At 36.6% G+C, this 16,416-nt stretch overlaps 1 protein-coding gene across 2 annotated transcripts; it reads right to left on the bottom strand.

Annotated features, from left to right (window-relative positions):
- Window positions 1-601: 601 nt before the first annotated feature.
- LOC117345183 (BLOC-1-related complex subunit 8-like) lies at window positions 602-12,047 on the bottom strand. Of its 2 annotated transcripts, XM_033908189.1 has the most exons (7): window positions 11,917-12,047; window positions 9,446-9,532; window positions 5,916-6,028; window positions 5,184-5,248; window positions 4,488-4,595; window positions 3,595-3,834; window positions 602-744 (listed from the first exon to the last, which is right to left on the bottom strand). In XM_033908189.1, exons 1-7 carry the CDS (start codon window positions 11,966-11,968, stop codon window positions 663-665), a joined length of 747 nt encoding a protein of 248 aa, XP_033764080.1. In that variant the 5' UTR covers window positions 11,969-12,047; the 3' UTR covers window positions 602-662. The 2 variants fall into 2 exon arrangements, with proteins under 2 accessions (XP_033764080.1, XP_033764081.1); XM_033908190.1 differs by lacking the exon at window positions 3,595-3,834.
- Between the last annotated feature and the right edge of the window lie 4,369 nt (window positions 12,048-16,416).

The raw sequence follows: 16,416 nt of genomic DNA, 5'->3' as shown, positions 1-16,416 counted from the left end.
GATGCTTCAAACCAAATTTGGAAGTAATCCACCCAAGCGTTAAGGAGGAGTAGCGTTTTGAAAGAAAAAGTTTACGGACGGCGCACGGCGCACGGCGGACGGCGGACGGCGGACGACGACGGACGAAGCACGATGACTATAGGTCATCCTGACCCTTTGGGTCAGATGACCTAATAAAGCTATAATATGGTACTGTTATATGTAAATCATCCACGATAGCTTTACTAATACAGCTGTACGTTAATGTACCTTCATCTGAATATATTAATTGGCATGTTATAATATCAAAAGTAAAATTTCTTTACAATTCCATTGGACCAAAGAAAATATTTCATTATATCTGAAAATCAAAAATATAAAGTTCAGACGAATTTGAGATATTCACTCATTTTGTAATTATAAGCATAAAATTTTATCTCGCCTGTTCTTCCTAAGAAAGTTTTACTGTATGTAGTAAACGGTCTTGTAGGGACGAGACCCAATTGTTTCAGTTTTGGTCTCTCTTATATACTTCAAAGAATGTTTACAATCAAGGACAGCAATTCCATCATCCGTCCTTGTAGGTTTTTTGACTGTCTAGGAATCATCCGTCCTTATAGTATTTTTTTGACCGTCTAAGTGTGAAACCTTTAATATTTTTAGGTTTGTTACTGTTCTGACAGTCAGCTGGAGTTGATTGATCCATACGTAGATGATGACCCGGCAGGCATATTTGGCAATGGGGCAGGCATCACTGGCTCATCACTGTGAAATAAAAAAGAACAAAATCTTTTCCGAGATGTCAAGACACAAAGTAGACTATGTGAATTACTGGTCTGTTTTATAATATTGCCAATTAACACACTGTGACAGATGAAACATCACATCCCTATGATGGATTTAAACATAAAATCATCCACAAAATGTTCTACCCACAATAGCTTCATTTTAAATCAGCTTTCAATAATTAAATCAGATTTATCTCTCAACCAATTTAAATATCTCAATTCAATGACTTGGCAATGCCCAAAATTCAATGAGAAGGTACAGTATTTTTTTCCATACAATTGACATAAATCATCAGGTTATTATCAACAAACTTTTGTCGAAATTGCACTGTTTACAAGTTAACAAATAAGGCAAGAAAGACGCAAATGAATAAAAGTAAATAAACAGAGAAAAAACTATCTATAGGAATTCACAAAATGGTCTAATATGACGAAGACAATACATAAAACACTATATATACTGTACCTATTGTGTGAAAGGAGATTTTCGATGTCACATTTAATTTGGATTACCAGGGAAGTATATTTGTTTATTTAAAACATCAGATAAAACTGGTGACATTTTATCTACATTTTTGTATCTGTCATCCAAACTGTATAAGTTCCAAACTTCAAATAGCGATGATCGCCTGTATTTGTTAAATTAAATGCTGATATATTACGGGTAAAATTCTATTTATTTGTCATCCAAATTTTAGTCATATTGTAATTGTCTGTATGCTAGCATCTGGTAACAGTTGAATGTTTTTGTCTTATGGACGACATTCTATTTATCTCCTACTTAAATTGTATTCATATCGACTGACTAGCATCTCATTACAGTTCAATGGTTTTATATAACTGACGACATTCTACTTATTTGTCACCCAAATTGTATTCATATCGACTGTATACTAGCATCTAGTAACAGTTGAATCTGTGAATATTCATATTTTTAATTATTTTACGGGCGAAATTCTATTTATCTCTCACTCAAAGTGTATTCCTATCAAATCAGATCCATTGGTGGTATTAAAATTGCTTTTAATACATGTTTGATATCAGAGATATAACGGAAAATAGAATGACGCCGGAAGTTGTTTGAAGGAAAATACATGTAGTACTATACACCATCTATAAAGTACTCACAATGACCCAATTTATCATATAATCTGCTTGATATCCAGTGAATTCGTCTGCGTTATGTTGTGACTGGTGTAATATTCCCCAAGATATTTTTTTATTCTCTGCACTAAGTCATAAATTGATGGAGATGTCATTAAATGGACAATAAGATTTTGGCGTCAATTGGAAAAAAAAGAAGTAGAATCTTGGCTCTCCCCTTATGATTTTGTCCCCATATTTTTTGATTTGAAAATATGTCACAATGTAAGTTTTCTAAGTTTCATTTTTTTCCATTTTATAGTAGTTTTTATGGAACTCAAAGTTTTTATCTTTGCTCTGACTCGCCAATAAAAAGTTCTAAGACTTGTTTCAACAAATCGTGTATGAAAGGAAAACGTATGTCTGTTATTTACTTGAGGATTGTATGGGTGGGTGGGTGGGTGGGTGAGGGGATTAATACACAACTACCACTGAGTGTACAACAAACACATTGAGTGAAAAGGTAAAAAAAATCTGGTGAAAAAGTAGTAACTGAAATAAAAACATTTTTTTTACTGTTTGAGAATACAAAACTGCTAACAAATTAAACACACACATATATAAACGATATTGTGGTCAGGTCTAAAACAAAGACTATCAGATACCAAAGATCAAGTATGAGGTACAGCAAAGAACAGACAAAATAAATGATAAATGATATTTTATAATAGAGATAAAGATTTCTGATTGATCTTACATGAGGGATTCACTATATCTGTAATGCCTTGTATTATATTTGGATGATTTTCTCGGAAGACTTTTGTCTGTTTTATAATATTCTAATATAATATTTTTTCGTGTGTAAACTGCTGGCTATCAATTGTGATTTATTTATTTTAAATGTTTCCCATAAGCCTTTTCAGCTCAAATCTAAAGGCTGAAGTTTAGGCAGGACTGCATGAGTTTGGCTCCATTGCTCATAATGCAGGAGCGAGAGCAAACAAATTTCAATCATTCTTTGGTTACTGACCTTTTCTGTTTTTATTTCGTTTATAATTCTAGTTTAAATCAAGAGATGGCCTCGGATGGTACTTTCTTCAGACCAAGAGTTAATCTCTATAGGATTATATTGTGTTTAACCAAGGTGACTTCTAACTAAATTTTATCTGGAATAAAGACTGGCTGCTTCCAGATCAAGAGATGTTCATACAAATTTTGTTTCTGTTTCCTTAGCATCTGCTCTTCCACAAGAAAACCATCTTTTCAAAGTATTTTACTCTTTACCCATAGCCCAAGACAGGAACGTATATACAGGGATTGGAAACTGTCCCTATCTGCTAGTAACGACGTAGCAAGATGACATTGAGTTAACTACACTACCTCATTGTGAACCACTTTTCTCCAAAAATCAAAAGAATAGCATAAAATGACGTTACATGTTGCATTATTGGTAAAATTGATGTCAAATGACATTTTTGAATTATGCATTAATTTGGCAATGCTACTTAAAATTTTGAAAGCTTTATTGAAATAACACACTAATAAAATTCTATGATTCTACTCTAATATATGTCATATTTCCATACTAAATGTTCTATTGCTTTTATAATGTCGAAAACATCGGGACAGGTTTTTTGAAACACCCTGTATATCCCAGCCCAAGATTGCAATATTGAAATGTGGCGAAACAACTTTTCAACTATAGTTAACCAATGTAAGACTTTACTCTGAAGACATAACTTACAGAGATTTATGAATGCCTTTCGGTGATCCTTTTCCCTTAGTCCTAGAACTCAATTTTGAGGGAGGCAGAGACCTTGACCTCCGACCAGTAGGGGTGTTCGTTGTGTTGACCGATGTGTTGAGGCTATGGCCCCCTGGGCTGTTTGTGGTAGGGGTGGAGGGGAGGGAATGCCTGTCCCCCGGGGCACTACCCTGGTTCTTTGCTGTACCATACATACTAGGTCTTACCTTGTCGTGATCTCTTTAAGTGGCAGCGTTACAAAACAAGGCAGATAATCCGTGAAACTTTCACTCCAATAGTGCAAGTTTAAATTTTCACTATGGTAATATAACTAAGTGGAAATTTATTTTTAATATTATCTTATATTCATTTAACAAATTTTGGATGTCATTTAAAGTTTTTTTTTTAATAAGCTGAACTTCCTGTAATCAAATACATTTTGTGAGAATAGGGCTACTCATCCACCAAATGATTTTTTTTTATAAAAGAGTGAGGTTTCCCATAAGTAATTATCAAGTGGAATTTAACAAAATATAATTTGATGCTAATTTAACACATTTCTCTGTAACAATATCCTAAATTTTTGGTCAGATGTATTTAAAACATATTCTGAAAATTAACAATAAAATTGCCATCTTGTTTAAATTTATAAATTAGATATCATGATAGTTGGACATTTTGTCTTGACTATTTAATTTCAATTAGAGTAAACAAATTATATGTAAATGTCACGAAGGAGCTTAAGAGACAGGAGGTTTAATAATGACTAACAAATAGATACAAAAATAAAGGCATATATTAAATTTTAAATTAACTATCACCATCTACAGAAATTAAAACTCCCATATACAACAATGCTAAAACCAACATATGCACATACAAGCTGAACTAACCTCCGATCTTGTTCATAATCAATCTGTTGTTTCATGAACATGGCATTCTTAAGGAGGTCCTGTATGTTCTGGAAGTGAATGTTGCTTTTATGCAGACCTTTGACAGCACTGAAGTAAAGAAACAGATAATAGTAACATGGCATAATATAACCCTTCATTTACCAACGGCAAGTAACATATTTATCCTACAATTAGCCCATTCCCGGTAATACTGTAATTATAAACACTCTCATATCTATTGCAGTTTTGTAAGAATACTTACGGATACTATTTTATTGTCCCTCAATAAGCCCATCACACGTTTGGAGTTTAAATTTCTCTGCTGGCCTTTCCCCTCTGGGCTCATTACAGGATAAATTAAGGTAGTGTTTGTTTGATGGGAAATAAATTATTCAGAGATCAGATCTCTACTAACTACCAACCCGAATTCCTTTAATATGAATGATCAGGGCCCAGTTGTTCAAAAGGTGATTAGGCTAATCACAGTTTAACAACAATTTTAAAATCCTGATTAAATCGTTTCTGGTAAAACTAATTTGACAAAAGTTTAAGAAACTACAACACTTGTCAGTCTCTTCCTACCTTCCCATTTTACAGAATATACATACACAGATGTTGAAGTTAGGGAGAAATGAGATTTTCACTAATCAAGTGATTGAGCTAACAATCTCAAAATAGAATAATGCCATGGCTTACTTTGTGGCATATTCTGTATCAAAACTGGCTCCTTGGACTTTCTGTTGTAGATCTTGAACGTCGTGCTGAAATCAAAGCCTGTAGGTGACTCTTTTACCACACTGTAAACCACTTAATATTTCGTTATGAATAGCTACACATATAGGCCTAATGGAAAATAAATAGAGTATTTATATCTTTTTACCTGACAGGACTGAGATTTTGACATCTTTTGTCTCTACTGAAGAAGTGATTTCCTCATTCACACAAACAGAAACACATACATATGTACAATGTATTGTAAACACAACAAAAACATCTACTTACTATTTACCTTACTTCCACAATTAAATTAACACACAAACAAAACCATTTACCAATATAATTATTGAAGTTGGTCATGTCTAACTGCACTAAGTGTGTTAGTAACTTTCTCAGTTTGATTTACACTCAATCAGAAACACATGTACTAATTATCCTCCTTTCGCTTGGGTCTAACAATACTTACTGTTTAAGTGACATCCTCAGTTTAATTTCATTTACTCACAATCAAACACATGAACTAATCATTCACCTTTTTTCAGGTCAACAATACTAACTATGTTAATGATTTCTTCAGTTTGATTTCATTTACACACAATCAGAAACATGTGTACTAATTATCCTCCTTTTACTCTGGTCTAACAGCACTAACTGTGTTAGTGACTTGGTCAGTTTAATTTACACACAGAAACACATGTACTAATTATTTACCTTTTGCTCCACTAACTGTGGAAGTGACTTCCTTACATGTTCCTGGATTCTAAAGAAAGCTAAGGATGGCTCATTGGCCACGATGTTCATTCCTTCAGAGATTCTCTCGGCCACTGTTAACAAAGAAGTCAGTATACAATTGTCAAGTAACACTTTAAGATAACCATCAACAAGAGGCCCAGAGGGCCTGTATCGCTCACCTGGTTTCATGAGATATGAAACAAGAATGATGCTTAAGTATATTTTTCGTTGGTATTGCTATGTCAATATATACCATAAGCATTTTATATGGGTACATGTACATTGGTTTTATTTTAATACTAAAAATGCCAAAAGGTACATTAATCCATGAAATGAAATTGACTTTTGGCGCGACCCCATAGGGATGCTACCACACAAATGTGAGTGATATCCATTGCTTAGTTTCAGAGAAGATCTTGTTTAGACCAATTGTCCCCTTTTGACCCTGCCCTCTGCCCCCTGGGGGTCAGCTCCTTCCTTTATACAATTTTGAATCCCTACCCCAATAGGATGCTAATAGTCAAATATGAGCTGTTTCAGAGAAGTTGTTCATATAAATTTAGCCAAATTGACCCCTTTTGGCCCAGCCCCTCAGCCTCCAGGGGGTTGGCCCCATCATTTGTACAATTTTGAATCCTTAACCAAAGTGAATGCTACCAGTCACATATTAAAGATATCCATTGCTTATTTTCAGAGAAAAAGTTGTTTATATCAATTTTGCCAAAATAACCCCTTTTGGCCCCGCCTCTTAGGTCCCCTGGGGTCAGCCCTGTCATTTGTACAATTTTGAATCCCTACCCTAGGGGGTTGCTACCAGGCAAATATGAGTGATATCCATTGCTTAGTTTCAGAGAAGAAGTCGTTAATATCAATATAGCTATATTGACCCATTTTTGCCTCGCCTCTCAGGCCCCTAGAGGGTCAGAACCACCATTTGTACAACTTTGAATCCCCACCCCATAGTGATTGCTTCCAGGCAAATAGGAGCAATATCCTTTGCTCGGTTTCAGAGAAGAAGTCGCTTATATCAATACAGCCAAATTGACCCCTTTTGACGCCGCCCCTCAGGCCCCTTGGGGGTCAGTCCTGTCATTTGTACAATTTTGAATCCCTACTCTAGGGGGTTGCTACCAGGCAAATATGAGTGATATCCATTGCTTAGTTTCAGAGAAGAAGTTGTTTATATCAATTTAGCCGAATTGACCCCTTTTGGTCCCGCCCCACAGCCCCCAGGGAGGTAGACCCCACCATTTGTACAATTTTGAAACCCTACCCCAAAGGGATTCTCACAGTCAAAATTGAGCAATAGATATTGCTTAGTTTCAGATGAGAAGTTGTTCATATCAATTTAGCCAAATTGACCCCTCTTGGCCCCGCCCCTCAGGCCCCCCGGGGGTCAGCCACACCATTTGTACAATTTTTAATTCCCACCCCATAGTGTTGCTACCAGGCAAATATGAGCAATATCGTTTGTTCGGTTTCAGAGAAGAAGTTGTTTTTATAAATATAGCCCAAATGACCACATTTGGCCCCGCCCTTCAGGCCCCTGGGGGTCAGCCCCATCATTTGTACAATTTTGAATCCCCACCCCAAAGTTATGCTACCAGGCAAATATGAGTGATATCCATTGCTCGGTTTCAGAGAAGAAGTCGGTATCATCAATATAGCTATATTGACCCATTTTGGCCCCGCCCCTCAGGCCCCTAGGGGGTCAGTCCCATCATTTGTACAATTTTGAATCCCCACCCCAAAGTGATGCTACCAGGCAAATATGAGTGATATCCATTGCTCGGTTCCAGAGAAGAAGTCGTTAATATCAATATAGCTATATTGACCCATTTTTGCCTTGCCCCTCAGGCCCCTAGGGGGTCAGCACCACCATTTGTACAATTTTGAGTCCCCACTCCATAGTGATGCTTCCAGACAAATAGGAGCAATATCCTTTGCTCGGTTTCAGAGAAGAAGTCGTTTATATCAATATAGCCAAATTGACCCCTTTTGGCCCCGCCCCTCAGGCCCCTGGGGGTCAGCACCACCATTTGTACAATTTTGAATCCCCACCCCATAGTGATACTTCCAGACAAATAGGAGCAATATCCTTTGCTCGGTTTCAGAGAAGAAGTCGTTTATATCAATGTAGCCAAATTGACCCCTTTTGGCCCCGCCCCTCAGGCCCCCCGGGGGTCAGCCACACCATTTGTACAATTTTTAATTCCCACCCCATAGTGTTGCTACCAGGCAAATATGAGCAATATCGTTTGTTCGGTTTCAGAGAAGAAGTTGTTTTTATAAATATAGCCCAAATGACCACATTTGGCCCAGCCCTTCAGGCCCCTGGGGGTCAGCCCCATCATTTGTACAATTTTGAATCCCCACCCCAAAGTTATGCTACCAGGCAAATATGAGTGATATCCATTGCTCGGTTTCAGAGAAGAAGTCGGTATCATCAATATAGCTATATTGACCCATTTTGGCCCCGCCCCTCAGGCCCCTAGGGGGTCAGTCCCATCATTTGTACAATTTTGAATCCCCACCCCAAAGTGATGCTACCAGGCAAATATGAGTGATATCCATTGCTCGGTTCCAGAGAAGAAGTCGTTAATATCAATATAGCTATATTGACCCATTTTTGCCTTGCCCCTCAGGCCCCTAGGGGGTCAGCACCACCATTTGTACAATTTTGAGTCCCCACGCCATAGTGATGCTTCCAGACAAATAGGAGCAATATCCTTTGCTCGGTTTCAGAGAAGAAGTCGTTTATATCAATATAGCCAAATTGACCCCTTTTGGCCCCGCCCCTCAGGCCCCTGGGGGTCAGCACCACCATTTGTACAATTTTGAATCCCCACCCCATAGTGATACTTCCAGACAAATAGGAGCAATATCCTTTGCTCGGTTTCAGAGAAGAAGTCGTTTATATCAATGTAGCCAAATTGACCCCTTTTGGCCCCGCCCTTCAGGCCCCCGGGGGGTCAGCCCCATCATTTGTACAATTTTGAGTCCCCTATCCATAGGGATGCTTCTGACCAAATTTGGTCAAATACTGATCAGTGGTTATGAAGAAGAAGTCAATTGTTGACGGACGGACGACAGACGACAGACGACGGACGCCACGGACCAGGTGAGCTAATAATCACATACTACGTCATGACCCATCTCCTGCTTTCGCAGATATCAGTTAAGGGAACGTGGATAAAAAAATACAATACTGTAAAATAGGATAGGGAAGTTTCCTTAAGTATTAACATAAACACAACTAGCTCAAATATGACATTTTGACATAAGTCGAAAGTTTGGTGTTGGTTTTATTTGTTTATGGTCCTATCAAGAGCTAAGGTCATTTAAGGACATTTAGCCTCCCGTGTGTGCAATATGCATGTGTGTGGTGAGCATGTACGGTATATGTATGTTTTGGGAGACTGCAGTATAAGCCGAAAGACTGTATCCCCAAAAAGAATATTTTCTTTCCAAGTACCATCTAGTTGAATATAAGTAATAAAGATATATACCTTTCTTTGTTTTATGTTCAAACTCTGCATCCTGTGCCTCCCTAAACATGTGAGCTGATGACATTCTGCTGTACAGACCATCTCCACCTATAATTTAAAGTGAACAATTATTACAGTAAGAATGTATTACTACCAGGTATGTACATTTGTTAAGGATTTATATCTACTGCAAGCTTTTTCAATGGTTATATAATGTAGGTGTAATGACAATATCATCAAGCCTTATAGTTTGTACATATGGACTTGGTCTTGGAGGAGCCATTATAAGAAAAAAAAATATGATTAACAAAACACTAGCTTGACACAATCTAGGATTGGTAACCTACACACAGTTAACATAGAATACAGTGTTGTTTTCAAGGTGTTTAGTGGACAGTATAAAATATAGTCACTTTACACTAAACATACAACAGCATCTATGTTTAGAATACTAGAGTAAAAGGTCTCTAGATTGAGCCACATTAATTATAACCCCCCCCCCCCCCCCCCCCGCAACAAAGTTAGGGGGGGGGGGGGTATACTGGAATCACCTTTACCGTCCGTCAGTCTGTCACAAAATTTATCCGGCTATGCATTCGCTCATTTCTTTATGGATTTCACTCAAATTTGGTATATAGTTAAAAGACCATATGAACTTGTGTCCCCTGCAGTGATGTGTCAAATGTGTCATAATTTTGTCCGGCTATGCATTCACTTAGTTTTTGATGGACTTTCTTGAAACTTTATACATAGTTGAAGGATGGCATGAAGTTGCGTCTCCAGTAACGGCTTCTTTCGAAAAAAAACCTTTTTACAGAGTTATGCCCCTTTATGTAAAAAATGGTTACTAGCTTGTCCGGCTATGCATTTGCTTTGTTTTCAATGGGTTTTACTAAAATTTGGTATATAGTTAGAGGACCCTATGAGGCTTAGCTCTATGCAAAGATTTTGCCGAATTACCAGTTGTAATAGAGTTATGCCCCTTTTTCTTTAAAAACGAGCAAAATTTTGTTCGGCTATGCATTCACTTTAATTAGTTCTTACCTAAACATAGAACATGTTTGATTTGGTTATAGTACCATAAATAGGCAGCTTCACAAAGTATCAAAAACAATCATGGAAAAACGGGGGGTATACTTGTCACCCCCTAGGTGACAGCTCTAGTTGGCAACTCCAAATGCAAGCTATTAGGAGACTGGGAGGTTCCTTTGGAGCTAATGAACCTGGGTTGTAGTTATCTTTGGAGAAGCAAAGCCTTTATGATAGACGGACTAGTGTGAAAGTGGAGAGTAGGTTAGGTCAGGCTGGGTGGAGTTTCCCTTTAGCTAGTGGTATGATGTTGTTACCAGTGGTTGGACACAATATTTTTCATAACTCCTTCATATTACAATTGTATACCCGACAAAGGAGGCTAGGGTGTAGTTATTCAAACACGTACTGCTAGAGGTTTATTACTGTTAAACACAGCCTGAAACTTTTTACTGACACTGTAAAATCCGCCAACTTAATTAAGCGTATGAAGACCTCTTATCCATATAGGAGTGGAGTCAGGTACACAACAGGCCACTGGTCAGCTGATTTCTTACCTTCCGTTATCATACAGGTTATACAGCAGCTTTAAATTTTATAACAGTGTTTAACGGTAAACTAGTGTTTGAACAATTAACTAAAACATGTCTTAAGAAGCAAAATAAAGCAGCTTATAATCACAATCGGCAACAAGAACTTTCAAAAGTTTCTTGCTGTGTTGAATCTCATAAAGCAGCTTACTAACGGCAACAAGAACTTTCAAAAGTTTCTTGCTGTGTTGAATCCCATAAAGCAGCTTACTAATGGCAACTAGAACTGTAAAAAGTCTCTTGCTGTGTTGAATCTCTAACATTAATGGAGTAGGTGTAGTATAATGCAATACATGACCCAATGAGTGTTAATTGTAAGGTTATTGTAGCAGATGATCATACATATTAACATATAGAATCTACACTTTAATTAATTACTAAATTAGTCACTGCAGAAGTGGAAATTACAATGGAATTAGATGGAAATGTCTAGTCTTATATTAAATACGTAAATAGACAGAAATATTTATGAATATAATATCAAGTCTTTATATTTCCTCTATGTGTATTGTGGACTAATTAAAAGCATATCCCTGTGATGGACTCGAGATATACACAGTACTAATTCAACACATGTACAGCAGTAGGCTTCATAATCAGCTGTACATGTTTATAAACAGGCGACCGGTTAGAATTTCGGAGCCTGCGATTCGGTAATAAACTTCTTCAAGAGGGCGCGGGACTTTCACCTGTCCGCTGCAAAATTCACAACTGCATAATGATAGGCTACAGCATAACCTTATCGATATAATGTAATCAAATCGATCATATCTAATATAACAAGGCAACAAGCTTGTTGACCTACTTCATCAAGTTGAAGATTATGACAGAGAAATACCTATTCTCACTCTTCCTATTTAACAAAATGTGTACCTTGCATTCTCCGTCTCTCTGGAATATAGCTGTAGCTTATTGCATGGTCCATACATTAGTGTCTTCGCCTGAAATATCGATCACGAGAGAAATTTTAAACGGAAGTTATGACTGGTCTACTAATATTTGACCCGAAATAAGGACTAGAACTCCGGAAACTATTAAAAAAGCCCATATGCAAAAGTAAAACATACATTAGACACGTCCCCATTTACCATATAGGCGTATACACTCGCCATGATACCGCACCGAAAAGGTATTCCAGAAATCTTTGGGTTCTCAATCAAGTTTTTGATTAATAAAAAAAGGGTGACGGACTGATTCGGACTAAAAGGAAAGCAAATCGTGACCATCAGTTCATTTCAGTTCATTTTATTTCGTGGACCTATCGGGCCATTAGTGAAAATTACAACATGATTATACTTAAATAGCTGAAGGAATAAATTTACCAGTTTTATTTAGTTCTTTTACATTGTTTACACTTAATAAGTTTACTAATTTGAAAACACTGGGTTTTCTGTAATAATAATTCTAAATATATTTTGACGAAGAACAGAGTAAAATGGACATGGTAATGAAAAATAACACTCGTCTTCAATTTCTTCTAAATAACCATCGGGCTTTTAATATGGTAATAATTCATTTTATTTAAGTGTCACACATTTGTTCAAACATACATAGGTAAACTATATTTTAATTTTATTTTGTTTATTATTCGTTATCCAAGGACTTTGAGTACTAATTGTAAACATTCTATCAACTTTGATTATCATGTGATAGCCAGCTAGTAGACTCGTTATCCAATCATCGCATTGTCCTGTTGGAGCTTGTCAGCAATACAAGTGTGTAAATACGTTATTGTTCATTATTATCTATATTAGTTACGATTATTTTTTCAAAAAAAAACATAAAAAAAAAAAAAAAATGTGTATGTGACTTCTGCTGTCGACAGAGTTTAAGTTTAAGGAGAAACGCCCAGTCTTATTTTTAATCTTAAACTTGACGGTTTGAATATATATTCTGTATTATCTATAAATATAAAGAGAATATAAAGGAAATATATGTGAACTAGTAACCGCCTTGTCCTGTTGGAGCTTGTCACAATACAAAAGTTTGTAAATGAGTTATTGTTTATTTATCTATATTACTTACGAATGGTACATGCGACTTCTGCTGTTAACAAAGTTTAAGAAGAAACGCTCATTCTTATTTTTACTCAATTTCGAGTTTAAATATCAAATTTGTTGTACGTTCTGAAATAAATATCTTAATACAAAAAAAAAAACAAAAAAAACAACAACTATATTTTAATTAAAATGTCCATCCTTTAAGACTTATGAGACTTAGAGACACTATTTAACATTAGTTACATTACTCGGGATTAGATGAACCTAGATTTACCTATAAATACTGATCTGTGTACCTGAGAGTGGGGTCAATGATCGCCGCTTGCACGGGCATTGTCCTACTCTGTCAATACAAGTAAGACATATAAAAACCGTGGCGTGTAGATAGGTATGTCTTAATTATAATGTTATGTTCATGCATTCATCTTTTGAGAAGATCATATAATTAACTGATGACATAAATCATGGATGATGATTAGGGCCTATAAGGTAGATCAAGTTGTCATTTATTCAGGGAGCAATATACAGCAATTTATAAAATACATGTACGTAGACTTTGTAAATTACAAAAAAAAAATCACATAAATAAAATTTCTCATTAATTTAAATCAAAGTTAAGGTATTTCGTTTATCAGGTATATATAATAAAACTACATAACGGCCTATATAAAGTTCCTATAGATCCCGTGAAGTCAAGGTACAACATAACTCATGTCAACTTGGCTTGTCATGTAGACGAGACGACGCCCTAATATTAATCTTAATGCTCCAAAAGAAATAGATTATTAAGTATAATTAAACTTCAGAATACTTAAATAGACAAGACATAATCCCCATTCATTCTCCATCGGTACATACTCCTTCCTATCTCGTTTTAACCACATGCGTCAGCTTCTGGTTTATAGAAAAAAATAACAAATGATGATATATCATTTTACTCCTTTTATTTACGTTAAAGTGTTCCATAATTACACATGGTTACGGTTTCGTCTTATTTGTCACAAAACTGAGAAACATATATCCTGGTTGTCCAAAAAACTTAATATATGTAAACAATCTAGCTTGGTTTTGTATTTTAACGGTTAAGGTAGACTTACCTGTTACATTTACAGGTAAATTAAGGTATCTGTTACCTGTAAAGACAAAAAAATAAACAAAATAATTAAACAAAGAATGATTATAACCGTTTACATATTATCTACATAATGTCTGTTTGAATTAAGGTACCTGTTACATGTAAAGACAATTTTTGGGAAATTGGTTAGTGGTTACACATACTGAATACGGCATATGACAGGTAAATTGATAAAACAATATTAAACAAAAAGGTACTACCAGTAATCTTAGAGCTTTGTCAGCAGCTGATACGCTTTACTGTGACAGGAAGTTCTACACTTGTCCGAGGCTTATCAAGCAACCATCCTAGCAATCTAATTAAAATCAAGATGGTCATTCTCACTACATGTAACCACAGGGGCTTGGCACGATTTTCCAAATGATGGTCCATATATATGTATTATAGTGTCTATAATACATATATATATGGACCATCATTTGGAAAATCGTGCCAAGCCCCTGTGAATGTAACGTAGTGAGAATGACCATCTAGATATTAATTAGATTGCCATCCTAGCTATCAGAGACAACCAAATGTACCGCTTGTATTTGTTCCTCTACCAGGGAATTAAGTCACTAACCATCTACAACAGACTTCTCGAGAAGCTGAAATCCTTGATGGAGGAGCAACACCAACCACTCAACTCAACTGCTGTTTTCCTTGACTTCGAATCAACTGCCCAGAATACCACCAAAGCCGTCTTCCCAGTGATTACAGTAAAATGTTGCTTCTCAACTTAACCCAATGAATTTGGAGAAAGTCTCCACAGACTGGACCCCAGATCCACTACAAAGAAAAGGAAGACGCCCACAGTCTAGTTAGCGTTCTGCCGTGCTTCCTCTCCTCCCCCTGTATCATATGGTGGTTTTTCTCAGGGTACTCCGGCTTTCCTCCACCTCCAAAACCTGGCACGTCCTTAAATGACCCTGGCTGTTAATATGACGTTAAACGAAAACAAACCAAAGTATCATATGGATTAAGGAGACTACTGGCTCGATGCATTAGGTTACCTGGAGGGCGTCAACTTACCCCTGGAAATAGCATAATTCACAAATTATGTAACCACTCAAGAGATATGAGCGATAGACAGGTTTGGAACCGCTTTGACAACGACGGACCTAGAACTACTGACAATCTGGAAGGTTGACACAGTAAACCGAAGAAGAGTTCCCAGGCACACCCTAACATCTACATCTTTATCAGAGTACAGAAGGAAATCTAGTCTAAGAACGACATCACTCGAATTCAGCTTACTACCATAGAACTGCCAGTACATTAGACAACAAGGGCATCAACGACGCCAACTACGGCAACATATGGACTACGTTTGGAATTAAACAAAGTGAGATGATGCTGTTTGAAATGACCGAATCTGACACGATAATATCAGTTCTGTACATTATGCTTTACAATATTCATGTTTACAATGTAGTTTTTTTCTGAAATAAAGTAATGTTATCCATCTTAGCAACCGAACAGATAGTGAATAACATAAATGATATGAAAAAAATGAAACTATTATCTTAACCTTCATTATGTACAATGTGTTTGAAATATTCGCCCAAAGCATGTGTGTTTATGAAATATGTTAGTAGAATTTTGTTTCAAATTGATATTTATTTCACTTTTTTAGTGACATACAACCTGTATGTACTTACCAATATCACTGACGTTAACATGCATTTTGAAATAAATAACCGAGAAATATAATGACCTGCGTTTACTTGTAGTCCCCTGCATAAATTAATCCTATTTCCCCCAAAACATATTTACATTAATGTTTTAGTTTTGGGACAAAAAGGGTTAAACCTACGATTATAGACATTTCTTTTCATTTGCTAACACCGTGTAACCATGGTTTAATCATGGCGTTGCCCGATGAAAAGGAATGTCTCGAATCGTACGAGTGCCTTTAAATTCAGTAGAGGGTATGGACTTTAGTTTGGTTTGGTTTATTTTGTTTAACGTCCTATTAACAGCTAAGGTCATTTAAGGACGGCCCCCCGTGCGTGCGACATGCATGCGTGTGGTGAGTGCGTATGTGTGTTTTGGGAGGCTGCGGTATGTTCGTGTTAAGTCGCCTTGTGATAGGCCGGCACTTTTGCCGATTTATAGTGCTACCTCACTGAAGCATACTGCCGAAGACGCCCAGCAGCACACCCCACCCGGTCACATTATACTGATAACGGGCGAACCAGTCGTCCCACTCCAAATATGCTGAGCGCTAAGCAGGAGTAGGAACTACCATTTTTAAAG

The sequence above is a fragment of the Pecten maximus genome, chromosome 16 (assembly GCF_902652985.1).
Source record: "Pecten maximus chromosome 16, xPecMax1.1, whole genome shotgun sequence".
Taxonomy (NCBI): Eukaryota; Metazoa; Mollusca; class Bivalvia; order Pectinida; family Pectinidae; genus Pecten; species Pecten maximus.
Note: the sequence above shows the minus strand (reverse complement) of the source record. Positions and strands in the feature narration are given on the sequence as shown.

Excerpts from the sequence above, each read along its gene's own strand:
- LOC117345183 (XM_033908189.1), bottom strand. The coding sequence starts at position 11,968 with ATGGACCATGCAATAAGCTACAGCTATATTCCAGAGAGACGGAGAATG. Across the intron at positions 5,249-5,915 it reads CACAGTTAGTGGAGCAAAAG|CACGACGTTCAAGATCTACA; the intron begins GTAAATAATTAG and ends CTTTGATTTCAG. Across the intron at positions 4,596-5,183 it reads GATACAGAATATGCCACAAA|TGCTGTCAAAGGTCTGCATA; the intron begins GTAAGCCATGGC and ends TCTTTACTTCAG.